The 17,128-nt window shown below is 36.5% G+C and overlaps 1 protein-coding gene across 1 annotated transcript; it reads left to right on the forward strand.

The window, feature by feature from the left end:
• Nucleotides 1-290: 290 nt before the first annotated feature.
• LOC110464285 (cytochrome P450 4B1-like) lies at nucleotides 291-16,288 on the forward strand. The gene is made up of 13 exons (XM_021519416.1): nucleotides 291-337; nucleotides 1,410-1,575; nucleotides 2,005-2,209; nucleotides 4,972-5,099; nucleotides 7,019-7,143; nucleotides 7,950-8,012; nucleotides 10,811-10,937; nucleotides 11,122-11,257; nucleotides 12,711-12,834; nucleotides 13,513-13,708; nucleotides 14,523-14,605; nucleotides 15,495-15,560; nucleotides 16,023-16,288. Exons 2-13 carry the CDS (start codon nucleotides 1,414-1,416, stop codon nucleotides 16,141-16,143), a joined length of 1,536 nt encoding a protein of 511 aa, XP_021375091.1. The 5' UTR covers nucleotides 291-337; nucleotides 1,410-1,413; the 3' UTR covers nucleotides 16,144-16,288.
• Nucleotides 16,289-17,128: the final 840 nt, after the last annotated feature.

The raw sequence follows: 17,128 nt of genomic DNA on the forward strand, positions 1-17,128 counted from the left end.
GATTCTATCATATCTCGATCTTGAGAAGAAGATTTTTGAAGTTTTAGTCAAATTGACCATTTTTGGCCTTGCCCCTCAGGCCACTGCAAAATTTCATTCAAATTGGTTCAGGGGTTTTGGAGAAGAAGTCGAAAACGTAAATTGTTTACGGACGCACGACGGACGACGGACGACGCCGGACAAAAGGCGATAGCAATAGGATACTTGAGACTTTGTATCAGGTGACCTAATAAAACCGTACGCACAAGCCGTGTTATCTAAGGTAGGTTTCTATATATATATATAGGTGAGTTAGGTATCAGTGTGGTATAGTTTCTCAGCTTCCCGAACGACCGTGGTAAGTCATTGTATTACCTGTATATATCATGTAACGCCTATACTCAATTGCAAACTTCACTCGTACATGCCATTTAAAGTGATTCTTCTTTCAGCTTAGGTTTTTGTTTGTTCATATTCTAACGTCCTCGCAACATCTAAGGACGCCTAGAGAGATTTGGTTATGTTTACTTCTATTTTGTTTAACGTCCTATTAACAGCTAAGGTCATTTAAGGACGTGCCTCCATATGTGTTGTGTAAACGTACATGTGTGTTTGTGTACTTGCCTCCTTGTGATAGCGCTGATCTGTTGCCGACTTTATAGTGCTATCTCACTGAAATACCATCCCGAAAGGGCCCAGCACAGCATTCCGCCCGGTCACATTATACATTATACTGACAACGGGTGAACCAGTTGTTGCCACTGACACTTCCAGAACAGATACGGAATGATGGAGATTTACAGGCCCAAAGTTCCGCAGTGTAATAATATCAACCAATTCTTCAACATTTATTATAGATCTTATTTACTTTTAGGTAAAAATAGCATTGACGGTAACATTAAGGGGACAGCATTTTCGCCCTTAATTGAAATGTTAATTGGGCTTGTCTGGGACCACAGGGTATTGTGGTGTAATATAACGTCAGATAGAGAACCGAACACTTGTTTCCTTGGATAACGTTCAACTTTTCTTATCACATCTTCAGACCATTACATGTACAATAAGGACACAACTCTGGCAGTGTTGACCAAATGTGTGTGTAACACTATCAAAATATAAAAGTGGTTGTAGATCTATTCAGAAAACTTTGAAAAACCTAGTTACAGTAAGATAAACATAGAAAACCCCAGTTCTAAATACGTCCCAACAAGGCATTCTATTCTCAGCCAGCCGTTGTATTGTGCTTATAATACTTTTAATTGTGAAAAGCTGTATAGTGAAACTACAGATAAACTAGTCTGATTTGAACTTTCAATTTACACATACTAGTGATTGCAGTGTGTTTAGGTAAAAGCTCACACGTCTTCGTTATAAATCTTTGTCAGACAATATTACCATTTTATCTAAGTAAACCATTACTTTCCCCCTAGAGCCATGGACGATTTTATGCAGATCGTGGTCGCCCTGGTGACCGGGTACGTGTTGTGGACTGTCGTTACTGCCCTGTGGAGATACAACGCCCTCTGTCGGACGCTGAAGAAATTCGCCCAAGCAGGTCCTGCCCATTGGTTTTGGGGACACATGAAGAACGATTTTGTAATAAGATATTCTTTTATGTACTATGTATGTTGATGCCTTTTATAAAATGTTGTTGGAATTGAATTTGGTGCATGGATTGAAATATGGAATTGGCTAGATCTAAAATAAGTAACAAATCGTGAGATAATGCCTATCGGGCCCGGTGTTTTAACCGTGGTATCAATAAAAGATCATGAGTGCCACTTTACATACAGAAGTCATTTAAAACTTTAAAATATTTATTAAAATTACACTGTCAAAAACTTCAGAATAACATGAATGTTATAAAGTATGCATTCTTATGTCAACTGTGTCGGCAGGTGTTTTAACCCAGTTTTAAAGATATTTCACCTGTTTCGGAGTATTTCACTGTTTTGAAAGGGGTAACGTGCCTTAGTAAGGTAACATTCATCCGTACATGAGGGTACAATAATGCTGCTTTTCTAGATGACGGATATGAGGCCGCTGTTTAACTCACCTAACGCAGTGCTTTGGCAGAAGACTCGTAACACTAAATGGACCATATTCTGGACAAGCTTTGTACCGTTAATCCAAGCCAACCATCCCGACAGTGCAAAAGCCGTGTTAAAACTGTCTGACCCCAAACCAAGAGGGAGGGGTCAGATATATAGCGTTTTGAATCAATTCTTGGGTAAGTAATGACCATTTAATGTTTACCTCCTGTTTGATATTCAGCACATGTTATGAATGATACGGTGTCGGAGTCGAAAAGTATCCTTCAGTCTATGACAGATCGAAAAGCATCCTTCAGTCTATGACAGATAGAAAAACATCCTTCAAACTATGACAGATCGAAAAGCATCCTTCAGTCTATGACAGATCAAAAAGTGTACTTCAGTCTATGACAGATCGGAAAGTGTACTTCAGTCTATGACAGATCGAAATTTGTTCTTCAGTCTATGACAGATAGAAAAACATCCTTCAAACAATGACAGATCGAAAAGCATCCCTCAGTCCATGACAGATCGAAAAGTGTATTTAAGTCTATGACAGATCGAAAAGCGCGCTTCAGTCTATGACAGATCGAAAAGAATCCTTCAGACTATGACAGATCGAAAAGCATGCCTTCAGTCTATGACAGATCGATAAGGGTACTTCAGTCTATGACAGATCGGAAAGTGTACTTCAGTCTATGACAGCTCGAAATTTGTTCTTCAGTCTATGACAGATAGAAAAACATCCTTCAGTCTATGACAGATAGAAAAACATCCTTCGGTCTATGACAGATCGAAAAGCACCCTTCAGTCTATGACAGATCGAAGAGTGTACTTCAGTCTATGACAGATCGAAAAGTGTACATCAGTCTATAACAGATCGAAGGGTGTACTTCAGTCTATGACAGCTCGAAATTTGTTCTTCAGTCTATGACAGATCGATAAGGGTACTTCAGTCTATGACAGATCAAAAAGTATCCTTCAGTCTATGACAGATAGAAAAACATCCTTCGGTCTATGACAGATCGAAAAGTATTCGTCAGTCTATGACAGATCGAAAGATGTACTTCAGTCCATGACAGATCGAAAAGGGTACTTCGGGCTATGACAGATCGGAAAGTGTACTTCAGTCTATGACAGCTCGAAATTTGTTCTTCAGTCTATGACAGATAGAAAAACATCCTTCGGTCTATGACAGATCGAAAAGTGTACATCAGTCTATAACAGATCGAAGGGTGTACTTCAGTCTATGACAGCTCGAAATTTGTTCTTCAGTCTATGACAGATCGATAAGGGTACTTCAGTCTATGACAGATCGATAAGGGTACTTCAGTCTATGACAGATCAAAAAGTGTACTTCAGTCTATGACAGCTCGAAATTTGTTCTTCAGTCTATGATAGATCGAAAAGCATCCCTCAGTCTATGACAGATCGAAAAGTGTCCTTCAGTCTATGACAGATCAAAAAGTGTACTTCAGTCTATCACAGATCGAAAAGTGTACTTCAGTCTAAGACAGATCGGAAAGTATACTTCAGTCCATGACAGATCGAAAAGTGTACTTCAGTCTATGACAGATCGAAGAGTGTACTTCAGTCTATGACAGATCGAAAAGCATCCTTCAGTCTATCACATATCGAAAAGTGTACTTCAGTCTAAGACAGATCGAAAAGAGTACTTCAGTCTATGACAGATCGAAAAGCACCCTTCAGTCTATGACAGATCGAAAAGCATCCTTCAGTCTATCACATATCGAAAAGTGTACTTCAGTCTAAGACAGATCGGCAAGTATACTTCAGTCCATGACAGATCGAAAAGTGTACTTCAGTCTATGACAGATCGAAAAGCATCCTTCAGTCTATGACAGATCGAAAAATGCACTTCAGTCTATGACAGATCGAAAAGTGTACTTCAGTCTATGAAAGAAACTAGCTTAGACATAAGTTTGGTCCCGCAGGCGATGGCAAGAGGTGTTTGTGCTCTTGCGAAAACACTTAGATTCTTTCTAGTGGCGGAGAAGAGTAGAGTATAGAAAGGTGTTTTTCGGTATTGTGGCGGAGAAGAGGAGAGTATAGAAAGGTGTTGTTCTGTAGTGTGGCGGAGAAAAGTAGAGTATAGAAAGGTGTTGTTCTGTAGTGTGGCGGAGAAAAGTAGAGTATAGAAAGGTGTTGTTCAGTATTGTGGCGGAGAAGAGGAGAGGATAGAAAGGGGTTGTTCTGTATTGTGGCGGGGAAGAGTAGAGTATAGAAAGGGGTTGTTCTGTATTGTGGCGGAGAAAAGTAGAGTATAGAAAGGTGTTGTTCGGTATTGTGGCTTCCTTGCTGTCCTATTCAAGTAACATGACACTTCAGTTGGGAGGTTGAAAATACAGACACAAAACAAATAAAACACCTGAAAATTCACACAAATAGCTTCAGCGACTCATCCGACTGTACCGATAATCTTACTAAAAGAGGGATACAGAACACAACATGTATTCTATTCAGGAGTGTTCAGTAAATATTTCACACGTGGGTTTTCCTCGTCTAAATCAAACACTTTGGTTGGAAGCAACTCTTAACAAATATTCTGTTCTGCTTCGTTTTCAACGACTTATTGCTCATACGTTTGAGCCACCATGAACAAGCCCGATCTAACTACAATTCCAAAAGCGTTTGAGCTCAGTCTGAGGTTAACTCAAGTTGAGTGTGATTTAGGGGAAATAGATGCGTCGTCTTCTATCAAAGGTCGGTGACACGATTTTATATGATCTCTTAATCGTTCATTTCTAATATTGAAGATATCCTATACTAGTTGCTTGAACTTAATACAGCTTAGTATTGCCATCCACCACAGTGTCATTACGATTAAATACGATAAAACTTAACTTCATCAACTTCCAACCAGTAGACCCTAGTATATATTCTGTAGTGTTGAGCTACAACAAATGTGAATCATGACGTTATGTCTTGTTTCTTACAGGTGACGGATTGGTTACAAGCAACGGGGGGAAATGGCAAAGAAATCGGAAGTTGCTCACTCCAGCTTTTCATTTTGATGTGTTGCGTCCATATATTAGAATATACAACGAAGCGACTGATATTGTGCTGGTAATTATTACTTGTACATAATCAAAGTTTATCCAATAAGTGTTTTTTTTAAATAACGCTTTAAATGGCATATTTAAATCATTTCAATTTCAACTACGATATACATGTGATTTGTCATATCAGAGCAAGTTCATCCAATAATCGTTCTTATCAGAGCAATTATGAGCCATAAAAAAGTTTGCATAAAGTTATAACCAATTATCTATATTTTCTCATCACACAACCTCTTTTCTTCAAACACAATTTTCGTTTCATTAGCTCACCTGGTCCGAAGGACCATGGCGGACCAGGTGAGCTTATGCCATTACACAGCGTCCGTCGTCCGTCCGTCAACTTTCCTTAAAAACGCTACTAGTCCAGAACGGCCAAGTAGATTTTGACTAAATTTGGTCTGGATCATCCTTAGGCCAAGGGGACTCAATTTTGTATAAACGGTGGTTGTGGCCCCTCTGGGTCAGATGGGCGAGGCCAAACAATGGAAATAGAGGTAAAACCTTTAAAATCCTTCTTCTATCGCAGGGATTAGAGAATTTTATCCTAATTTAGTCTGGAGCATCCTTGGGCCAAGGGAACAAAATTTTGTATAAATGGTGGGTCTGGCCCCCTTGCGGGCAGTAGAGCGGGACCGAAAATGGGATAGAGGTAAAATCTTTAAAATCCTTTTTCTACCATAGGGATTAAGGAATTTTATCCTAAATCAGTCTGGAGCATCCTTGGTCAAAGGGTACACAATTTTGTATAAATGGTAAATGTGGCCCCCTTGGGGCAGAGAGGCGGGGCCAAACAATGGAAGTAGAGGTAAAACCTTTAATATCCTTCTTCTACCGTAGGGATTAAATGATTTTATTCTAATTTAGTCGTGAGCATCTTTGGGCCAAGAGGACTCAATTTTGCATAAACGGTGGATGTGGCCCCCTGGGGGCAGAGGGGTGGGCCCCGAAAGGGGAAATAGAGCAAACTCTTCAAAATCCTTCTTCTTCTGTAGGAATGACAGAATTTATTTTGTCCAAATTTGGTAAGAAGCACCCTTTGGTGAATGGGAACCAATAGTGTACGGTTGGCCTCACCCTCCTGGGGGCAGAGAGGCGGGTCCAATAAGGGATATGGAGGAATAGCTTGAACATCCCTCCGTTTGGATGAAGGTATTTTTATCAAATTTGAACAGTAGCATCATATGAGGAAGGGAAATCAAATGGTGAGTCTGAACCCCCTGGGACCTGAGAGGTGGGGCCCAAAAGGGGTAATTTAGCACATTCTTTAAAATCCTTCTTCTTCTGTAAGAATGACAAGATTTTTTCCATATTTGGTCTAAAGCATCCTTTGGTGAAGGTGACTATATCTTGTTTAAACGTTGGGTCTGACCCCCTGGGCAGAGGGGTGGGGCCCAATAGGGGAAACATCTTCAAAATCCATATACTTTTGTAAGAATGACAGGATTTTGTCCAAATTTAGGACGAAGCACCCTTGGGTGAAGGGAAAACAATTTTGAATAAACTGTGGGTTTTAACCCCCTGGGGCAGAGGGGAGGGGCCAAATAGGGAAAATAGAAAAAAAGCTTTAAAATCCTTCTTTTTCTGTAGGAATGACAGGATTATGTCCATATTTGGTCAAAAGCATCCTTAAGTGAAGGGGAACTAATTTTGTATTAACGGTGGTACGTTCAAAATCCTCCTTTTCCTGTAGGAATGACAGGATTTTGTCCAATTGTATATAAATATAATCCCTGACATCTAGCAACATCTAGCTATTTCATCTTGAATTTTGCTAACATTTTCAGGTGAGCGATACAGGCCCTCTGGGCCTCTTGTTAGATATAAATTATTTGATCAGAAAAGAAATTTTGTTAAATTATCATCAAAGATATTGCAGGTAAGCATAGCTATCCCCCCCCCCCNATATTATTGCGTTTTTCACCACAGGAAAAGTTTGCCAGACAAATGAAAGAAACTCCGAAAAGTACAGACATCCTGTCCGTTCTGAACCTAGCAACACTAGATGTGATACTCAGATGTGCTCTGTCTTACGAGGGTAACGTCCAGAGACAGTGAGTACACACAGAACTATATTTGGTTGTTCTTCAACATTTAGTCAATAATATTTGTTTTTGGTCTTCTCGATTGTTCCCCTCTAAACGTTGAGCATTTAGGGAGATATCAACAACTGGTTGTCACCCGTTGTCCGTATAATGTGACCGGATGGAATACTGTGCTGGGTGTGTTCGGCTTGGTATTGCAGTGAGATAGCACTATAAAGTCGGCCTCAGATCTACACACATGGAGGCACATCTTTACATGAACTTCGCTGTTGATAGGACGTTAAACAAAAATAAAACTAAAAATACTAAACCATTTAATCGACTGATAACTGTATTAGTTGACAGATTAAATGTTTGATTGTTTTATAAATTAGAGCCGTTGAGAGTGAAGTAATATAATCACCAAAATAACAGTCTCTTTGTATTTGGGTGAAATTTCATTAATATGTGTTTTACGAAAAGTCAGTGTATCACTTACCATTCAAAATCCCGTCAACAACAGAGTTACGGCCACACAAGGAGTTCTAACAGTAACTATCCGGATTGTTCTGAACACCATAAACACACTGATAGATATGCGTATAAACGGTGTGTCATATATTACACCTCCAAGATCGAGGTCATAGTCAGGTGCCAATGTTCAAATCAGTGCTACGATGTTTTGAACAATAATTTTAAACAACGGAACAGCAATGTTTGAAAATTAATCTATGAACGTATTATGTGTCATGTGGCAGCTTCTGGTACTATGGGTCAATACAATTATGTGAGCCCTCTCACTTAGTGACTTTTACTTCTTGTCTTGAAATTTACAGGGAGAAGCACCCTTATGCCACAGCAATACAAAGGATAGGATTTCTTCATACACAGAGAATGACGTAGGTATATATTGCCATGCCGATACAACATTATTGATACATAACATATATGTGTCATTATGTCTAGTTAAAGATATACAAAATATATGTGTCATTATGTCTAGTTAAAGATATACAAAATATATCTGTCATTATGTCTAGTTAAAGATATACAAAATATATGTGTCACTGTGTCTAGTTAAAAATATACAAAATATATGTGTTATTGTGTCTAGTTAAAGATATACAAAATATATGGCCACTGTGTATAGTTAAAGGTATACAAAATATATGTGTCATTGTGTCTAGTTTAAGATATACAAAATATATGTGTCACTGTGTATAGTGAAAAATATTCAAAATATATGGTCACTGTGTATAGTTAAAGGTATACAAAATATATGTGTCATTGTGTCGAGTTCAAAATATTCAAAATATATGTGCCATTGTGTCTAGCTAAGATATACAAAATATATGGTCACTGTGTCTAGTTAAAGATACACAAAATCTATGTGTCATTGTGTCTAGTTAAAGATACACAAAATATATGTGTTACTGTGTCTAGTTAAAGATATACAAAATATATGTGTCATTGTGTCGAGTTCAAAATATTCAAAATATATGTGTCATTGTGTCTAGCTAAGATATACAAAATATATGGTCACTGTGTCTAGTTAAAGATACACAAAATATATGTGTTACTGTGTCTAGTTAAAGATATACAAAATATATGTGTCACTGTGTATAGTTAAAAATATTCAAAATATATGGTCACTGTGTATAGTTAAAGGTATACAAAATATATGTGTCATAGGTCTATTTAAAGATATACAAAATATATGTGTCACTGTGTCTAGTTAAAGATATACAAAATATATGTGTCATTGGTCTATTTAAAGATATACAAAATATATGTGTCACTGGGTCTAGTTAAAGATATACAAAATATATGTGTCATTATGTCTAGTTAAAGGTATACAAAATATATAGCCACTGTGTATAGTTAAAGGTATACAAAATATATGGCCACTGTGTATAGTTAAAGGTATACAAAATATATGTGTCATTGTGTCGAGTTCAAAATATTCAAAATATATGTGTCATTGTGTCTAGGTAAAGATACACAAAATATATGTGTCATTGTGTCTAGGTAAAGATACACAAAATATATGTGTCACTGTGTCTAGTTAAATATATACAAAATATATGTGTCATTGTGTCTAGTGAAAGATATACAAAATATATGGTCACTGTGTCTAGTTAAAGATATACAAAATATATGTGACATTATGTCTAGTTAAAGATATACAAAATATATGAGTCACTGTGTATAGTTAAAGGTATACAAAATATATGGCCACTGTGTATAGTTAAAGGTATACAAAATATATGGCCACTGTGTATAGTTAAAGGTATACAAAATATATGTGTCACTGAGTCTAGTTAAATATATACAAAATATATGTGTCATTGTGTCTAGTGAAAGATATACAAAATATATGGTCACTGTGTCTAGTTAAAGATATACAAAATATATGTGACATTATGTCTAGTTAAAGATATACAAAATATATGTTCCATTGGTCTATTTAAAGATATACAAAATATATGTGTAACTGTGTAGAGTTAAAGGTATACAAAATATATGTGACACTGAGTCTAGGTAAAGATATACAAAATATATGTGTAACTGTGTCTAGTTAAAGGTATACAAAATATATAGCCACTGTGTATAGTTAAAGGTATACAAAATATATGTGTCACTGAGTCTAGTTAAAGATATACAAAATATATGTGTCATTGTGTCGAGTTCAAAATATTCAAAATATATGTGTCATTGTGTCTAGTGAAAGATATACAAAATATATGGTCACTGTGTCTAGTTAAAGATATACAAAATATATGTGTCACTGTGTATAGTTAAAGGTATACAAAATATATGTGTCACTGTGTCTAGTTAAAGGTATACAAAATATATGTGTCACTGAGTCTAGTTAAAGATATACAAAATATATGTGTCACTGTGTATAGTGAAAGATATACAAAATATATGGTCACAGTGTGTAGTTAAAGGTATACAAAATATATGTGTCACTGAGTCTAGTTAAAGATATACAAAACATATTTTAAAGATGCACATTCATTTGTCAATTAATGGGGGAAGCTTGTCTACCGAATGATGGACGTCGTTCTACTGTTTATTAAAAGTTATTGTTGGTCTGTCCGGTAAATTGACGTCCCTCTGTCTATTAAGTGATTAGTACAAGCTCCTCTATTAGGGCGTTCCCTTGTTTGTTAAAAGTTAGTGTTGGTCTGTCCGGTAAATGGACGTCCCTCTGTCTATTAAGTGATTAGTACAAGCTCCTCTATGAGGGCGTTCCCTTGTTTGTTAAAAGTTAGTGTTGGTCTGTCCAGTAAATGGACGTCCCTCTGTCTATTAAGTGATTAAAGAGTACAAGCTCCTCCGTGAGGGCGTTCCCTTGTTTGTTGAAAGCTCATGTTTCCCAGTCTGGACTTCTCTGTCCCCTTTATGTTAAAACGTTCGCACTCGACTAGGTTATAAACTGTCATGACCATTCTAAAAGGGTTCATCATCTATTAAAACATTCATAATCTAATCTGTACTTATGTTTGTGATCAATTAGCTTTTGCGTTATCGCCCGAAATCGCCTAGCTACCATTTCTTAACGCCAACATTCGTTTCTGATACCCTTGACAAAATCAAACACAAACACATTTTTTTCTAGACTTTTTTTGTGTCGACTTTGCCTTACAATTTTGTCGTTTTGTCTATTGTACTTATGATGTTACATTGCCAGGTATCCATGGCAGTACCTATCCTGGACACTCTATATGATGTCTGCTGACGGAAAAGAGTATAAAAGACACCTGGATTACATTCACGGATTCGCCGACGATCTGATAGCCAGACGAAAGAAAGCGTTAGTAAGTTAAATTTCGTCAGTCGATATTAAGAGCCACATTTGATACTAAGCGTATGGCACGCTACCACAGCAGACATGCTTATACATAGAATTGAAAGTGAGCTGTTTCTAACCAGTTGAAATCCGAAAGAGCATGTAATTCCGGAATCTAAGTTTTGTTTTAACTTTGGTTTGTTTTATTCCAGGAAGACGAACCGTCTTTACTGGAGGGCAAACCGAGACTTGATTTTCTGGACATTCTAATGACAGCTAAAGACGACTCCGGAGCCGGATTGACGGACAAAGAAATCCGGGATGAGGTTGATACGTTCATGTTTGCCGGTAAATAAAAAAAAAATAGTAAATAAAAACATTAATAGTTATTGAGTTTAAAAAAACGTTCAGATACATAAAACTATTTGATAAAAACATCATCTTACTATTAGACATAAAAAAAATGTTTTTACTTGGAGTAGCCAGGTGTGATTGTTTGTTCGTGTGTGTTGCGTTCATCTTTCAAGATATAAGGTAGTAGACTCTGTTGGTGTATCTCTCAGTCCCCGAGGTTTACCGTTACCTTTATAGCTACAGTTGCCTCTTTCATTAGTACCATGGTTCATATTATACTTACCTCACTCATTATCTAGATTACGAACCAACTGAAATTCACGAAATTAAGTTGTACGCACCTCCCCTGCTGTTTCAACAGTAGTTTTGACCAGTTTCGATTTCTAACTTTTTGGCCCCAGCATCACCGATGGGTCTTAGAAGGACGTAACGAAACAGATGTATGCTGTAGTGTCATTCCTTGTTGGCATACCGTATCTATTACCATACCGTATCTATTACCATACTGTATCTATTACCATACCGTATATATTACCATATTGTATATTTTACCATACCGTATATATTACCATACCGTATTTATTACCATACTGTATCTATTACCATACTGTATCTATTACCATACCGTATCTATTACCATACCGTATTTATTACCATACCGTATCTATTACCATACTGTATATATTACCATATTGTATATTTTACCATACCGTATCTTTTACCATACTGTATCTATTACCATACCGTATCTATTACCATACTGTATCTATTACCTTACTGTATCTATTACCATACTGTATCTATTACCATACTGTATCTATTACCATACCGTATTTATTACCAAATGAAGTATCTATTACCATACCGTATTTATTACCAAATGTTCAAATGTGCAATCACATGTTTGTGCGTGGTACGTTAAAACCTCATTCGGCTGTAAACAGCAGTATCTTGCATTATTCGGCTAATAACGCAGAGTAATGATTGTTTAATACCTCCATTTCACAGATTGAAAATGTGTATTACATATGTCGAATTTTTATGATAATTAGTTTTCCTACATTTCCCATTCTATAATAAATTGACCAATATCGAAAATTTACCAGTGTGATACATTCAGAGAAGAACAATTTGATACCATATTTGTAAGTTTCCTATTTTACACTCCTAGGGCACGATACCATATTTGTAAGTTTCCTAGTTTACACTCCTAGGGCACGATACCATATTTGTAAGTTTCCTAGTTTACACTCCTAGGGCACGATACCATATTTGTAAGTTTCCTATTTTACACTCCTAGGGCACGATACAATATTTGGAAGTTTCCTATTTCACAACCCTAGGACATGTTACCATATTTGCTATTTCCTTGTCTGACATTACTATGTTACGATACCATTCTAGGACACGAGTCAATGTTTGCTAGTATCCCATTCCATCCTTCCAGGCCACGACACCACCTTTGCAGCGCTAACCTGGGCACTGTATAACCTTGGAAAGTATCCGGAGGAGCAGGACAAAGTGTACCGCGAGGTGTGTGACGTCACTGGAGACCGGACGTTCATACAATGGTGAGACAAAGTATCGCATAGTTTGTGTTTATGAGGTATTTCAGGTAAAGAAAAGGTGTCGAGCCGTTATGTATAAATGTATACATTAGGTAGTATTCTTTAATAATACATGTATTTAATATTGTAGCAGCTTACAATTTCAAGCTACGTGTTTAATACAAAATACACTAACATTCCCTTTCTCCTATACACATGCAAGCTTACACAACACACATTGAAGGCACGTCCTTGAATGACCTTTACTCTTGATAGGACGTTAAACAACATAAAACCAAATCCCAATTTTAATGCTGTACTTTTCATAATACCGTGATAAATGCATTTTCTGATAATGACGCAGAGCTACCTACATTAGAGTGCTTGCTAATTTAATTCTCATTTTTGTAACATCATTCTCCTTATATCAATGTAAAATTGAATAGTTTTATGTGTCTATAATATCAGTTGTATAAGTAAATGTATACTATATAAGTGGCAGTTTTATTCATTTTGATCCTCTCTCTATCAATGTTGTATCATTAACAAAACTCGACGAAAATATCCTATTCATCCAGTTATGTTCATTGCAATTAAATACAAGTTGTTTCCATTTGATTCATTCAGTTTTATTACATCACATCTTATACTCTTTGAAGACAAAGTTTACAGAATTTTGCTCAAATCAATTTTTTCCCCCAGGGAGGATCTCGGAAAACTACAGAAACTTACACTGTTTATGAAGGAGAATATGAGGATGTATCCGCCGGTGATGTTTTCTACTAAACAACTCAGTAAACCATTAGAACTAGACGGTGTGTCCTTCCCGACCGGAACTTCTCTGACCGTCAGCTTTCTTAATCTACACCACCATCCAGATGTCTATCCTGACCACACTGTAAGACACATCACAGCGACCAAACGTCAGAGTTTACAGTGTTTTTTGTATAATAATAATATAATAATATACAACATTTTTATATCGCCCGATATAAATTTGTAACATTACTCTAAAGTGCTTTACAACATATGGATAATAGTATTAGTTTTAATTGATAAACCAAAAAGGCTTACACTCATCATTATACATTAAGCATGAAGATAAGCATCCCATTTGCATATAAATGAAACAGTAGGGGTGGTATTTCACTACATACATCAGTGTTTAACTAGATTAAAGACACATAATATGTGTCCTTTATCATTTATGATTACATCCCTTCCTGACATGTCGAGTGTCACATGGTGTCTCATCCCCGTCATATATTTCCTCTTGTTTTTACAATCGCCAACAATACACAGATAAGAAGGAGTAACTTTTAAAAGCAAGATATTCCAAAGGGATCTTGGCGGCTGCCATTGTAAGATCCTTGTTTGTCCTATTTATATTTGTCTTTTATCTGTCAACACAACCTCATACTGTTGTGTTTGATATCGTCCTTACAAAGCCAGGTATTGTTTGGTTTATTTACTGGTTTTATGTATACTAGTAGTTATTAATGCGTAACAAGAAAGTTTTCTGATTTCCTGGAGCCATATTTTTCTCTTTTAATAAAAAATTGGAATTCAAAATGCAATATAATTATGCACAACTAGCGACATTAAGAATACGGATAGTTATATGTAGTACAACGCTGTTACATTGCTGAGAAATAGCCATACATTGTATCAACATTAACAAACCTGTTTTATTACTTTCGGTACTGTTGAAGGTGTTTCGACCTGAACGTTTTCTGCCCGAGAACTCCAAAGAAAGAGATCCTTACGCTTTCTTACCGTTCTCTGCTGGTCCAAGGTAAGATAAAAAAACAAAACAGTCTGCCATTTTAGAATGTCAATCGTGTTAGTCACTTATATGTCACTCGTTTTTATTTTTACTTGTGTATATTGACGGTTTCATGAATATATCATTATGGAATAGGAACTAAATTAGAGATAATTCCTCTCTTCGTTTTGTTTCTATTTTGCGAGTACGTTTAGCCCACCTTCACGCTTAAAAGGATAGACAGTGGTTCTATGACCATCGTTTTTAATTGTGCATGACAAATTTAATTCCTCTATGTGAACAACGTAAATATTTTGGCGATATACGTATTTTACATATCATAAGAATAGACTGTCACTGTCAAACAATTATGAGATAACACTATTCGCAGGGAGGGAACAATACTAACTACGTTGACCCCAGCACACATACACCACAGCACATACTGTACCGGGAAACTTTTGCTAACGAACGTCGTCCCTTACTTTTTTTTCTTTTTTTGCGATGAAAATACTTTTTTTTGTGCGTCGTATTCATATTAAAGTACTTTTTTTTATCATTTTGTTTCCCAAAATATTTTTCATAACATAGATATAAAACAAGTATTTTCATTTTCACACTCTCTTGCACACGTTTTGCCGTCGTCCCTTACTGATAAAACCCATACTTGCCCATCGCTATCTTCGTCCTTCTCTTGTAATGACTATGTATGGTATGGTGTGATCTAATATTCGATTTCATGGAAATTTCGTTACAGAGAGAGAAAAACGCGAAAGTTAACCCGTGGCGAAATTGCCATGTATACCAGCACATAGATGCATTACTTAAAGGGAGGCATGCCCTTTAATGGCCTAAAAACAAATATCAGACTCAATTAATTAAAACATCAATGTATATAATGTCATTGTATTTTTTCCAGAAATTGTATTGGACAAAACTTTTCTATGAATGAACAGAAAGTGCTTTTGTCAAGAATAGTTAAAAGGTAACGTCACATCATCTTTAATCGAAGCAATGAATAAACAAGAAACAATAACAGGGAAACTACGACAAGCTGTATATGTGGGTCTGAATGGGTGGCAACGATGGATATTTACTCAGATTACTGGTTCGTCCGTCACTTTCCTACATAGAGATAGAGGGAGGTGCTAATGAAATGTTTATTATCAAGCAAAATTAAAAATTGATGGAATTTATAAAGCGCAGACACTTCCTGGGTTCTGATTGGTTGATACTGTTCTGATGTACGCAGTAGACACTCCTGGGTTCTGATTGGTTGATGCTGTTCGGACACATCATTAAGGGAGACATTAATTCCATGACCTTGCTTGTTTAAATCGCCAACAAACTTTCAGTGTGTGAAATTACTAACACTTTTTATTTGGATTAAATATTCTTATTGTCATCAAACGCTTTACTGATGAAATGACATTAACATGTCTTTTAGATTCAAGTTGGTGTTGGACGAAGATCACGAAGTCATTCCAGTGCCTGAATCGACATACAGACCAAAGACTGGCATCAAAATTCGATTTGAGGAGAGAGAAAGTCATCGTAATCTTATTTGAGTGAAAAGCATTACATTAATATCAAAAGGACCATTTGCATGAAACCCGGCCTCAGAAAAGAACAATCCCCAAAAATGTGATTTTTGTGAGAAGAAAGAAAATTTTAGTAGGGAGTTAATGCCACCGTGGGATAAAAAAAATAATACCAAACGTGCCTCATAATATCAGTCATGTCAGCATAGACTATTATACAATTATGGACTTTTGTGCTGGTGAATATGATGTGATATGAACCTGAAAAAGTGATATTAACTGAGGCAATAAAATAAAACAAAACAGAACTGAAGGTTCTGATTTTTGTACGCGAGCCGCCGTGTAAAATTTAGCCAGGTTTGAATACAACAGTTCATCATTGTAGCTTTCGAAGGTATCGTCTAGATTCTTTTTCTTAAGATAAGCATGGAGGACATGCACTGCGTGTTCAATGGCCTTTTTTACGTTAACAGCATCTTTATCCTCGAACAGTTTTGGTAATTTTCTGATGTAACGGAGGAGAAACGTTCGCCAGCAGCCATCTTCTAATGTCGTTTGACAGATCACGTTCCAGTCTAACTGCGCATGCACTACGCCATGTTCCGGGGAATTTCCATACAGGCTATATTTAGAAATCGATATTCACCGGATAACCAGTCTTGATGAATTTTTGAGGACTGGTCACGTGTATAGGATCCGGCCAATGTGATTGCGAGAAATTTTCAAGCATTTAATAATATACAATTATGGACTTTTGTGCTGGTGAATATGATGTGATATGAACCTGAAAGAGTGATATTGACTGAGGCGAAGCCGAGGTCAATATCACTCTTTCAGGTTCATATCACATCATATTTACCAGCACAAAAGCCCATAACTGTTTTATTATATGTTTCAACAATAAAATAAAACAAAACAAAACTAAAGGTTCTGATTTTTGTATGCGAGCCTCCGAATGCGAATTTCCATACAGGCTATATTTAGAAATCGATATTCACCGGATAACCAGTCT

This window comes from Mizuhopecten yessoensis, unplaced genomic scaffold (assembly GCF_002113885.1).
Source record: "Mizuhopecten yessoensis strain PY_sf001 unplaced genomic scaffold, ASM211388v2 scaffold10979, whole genome shotgun sequence".
NCBI classification, from domain to species: Eukaryota; Metazoa; Mollusca; class Bivalvia; order Pectinida; family Pectinidae; genus Mizuhopecten; species Mizuhopecten yessoensis.

Bases quoted from the DNA above. Each gene is read 5' to 3' on its own strand.
- LOC110464285 (XM_021519416.1), top strand. From the start codon at position 1,414: ATGGACGATTTTATGCAGATCGTGGTCGCCCTGGTGACCGGGTACGTG. The intron at 5,100-7,018 runs GTAATTATTACT...TTTTCACCACAG, and splicing joins AAGCGACTGATATTGTGCTG to GAAAAGTTTGCCAGACAAAT. The intron at 10,938-11,121 runs GTAAGTTAAATT...GTTTTATTCCAG, and splicing joins CCAGACGAAAGAAAGCGTTA to GAAGACGAACCGTCTTTACT.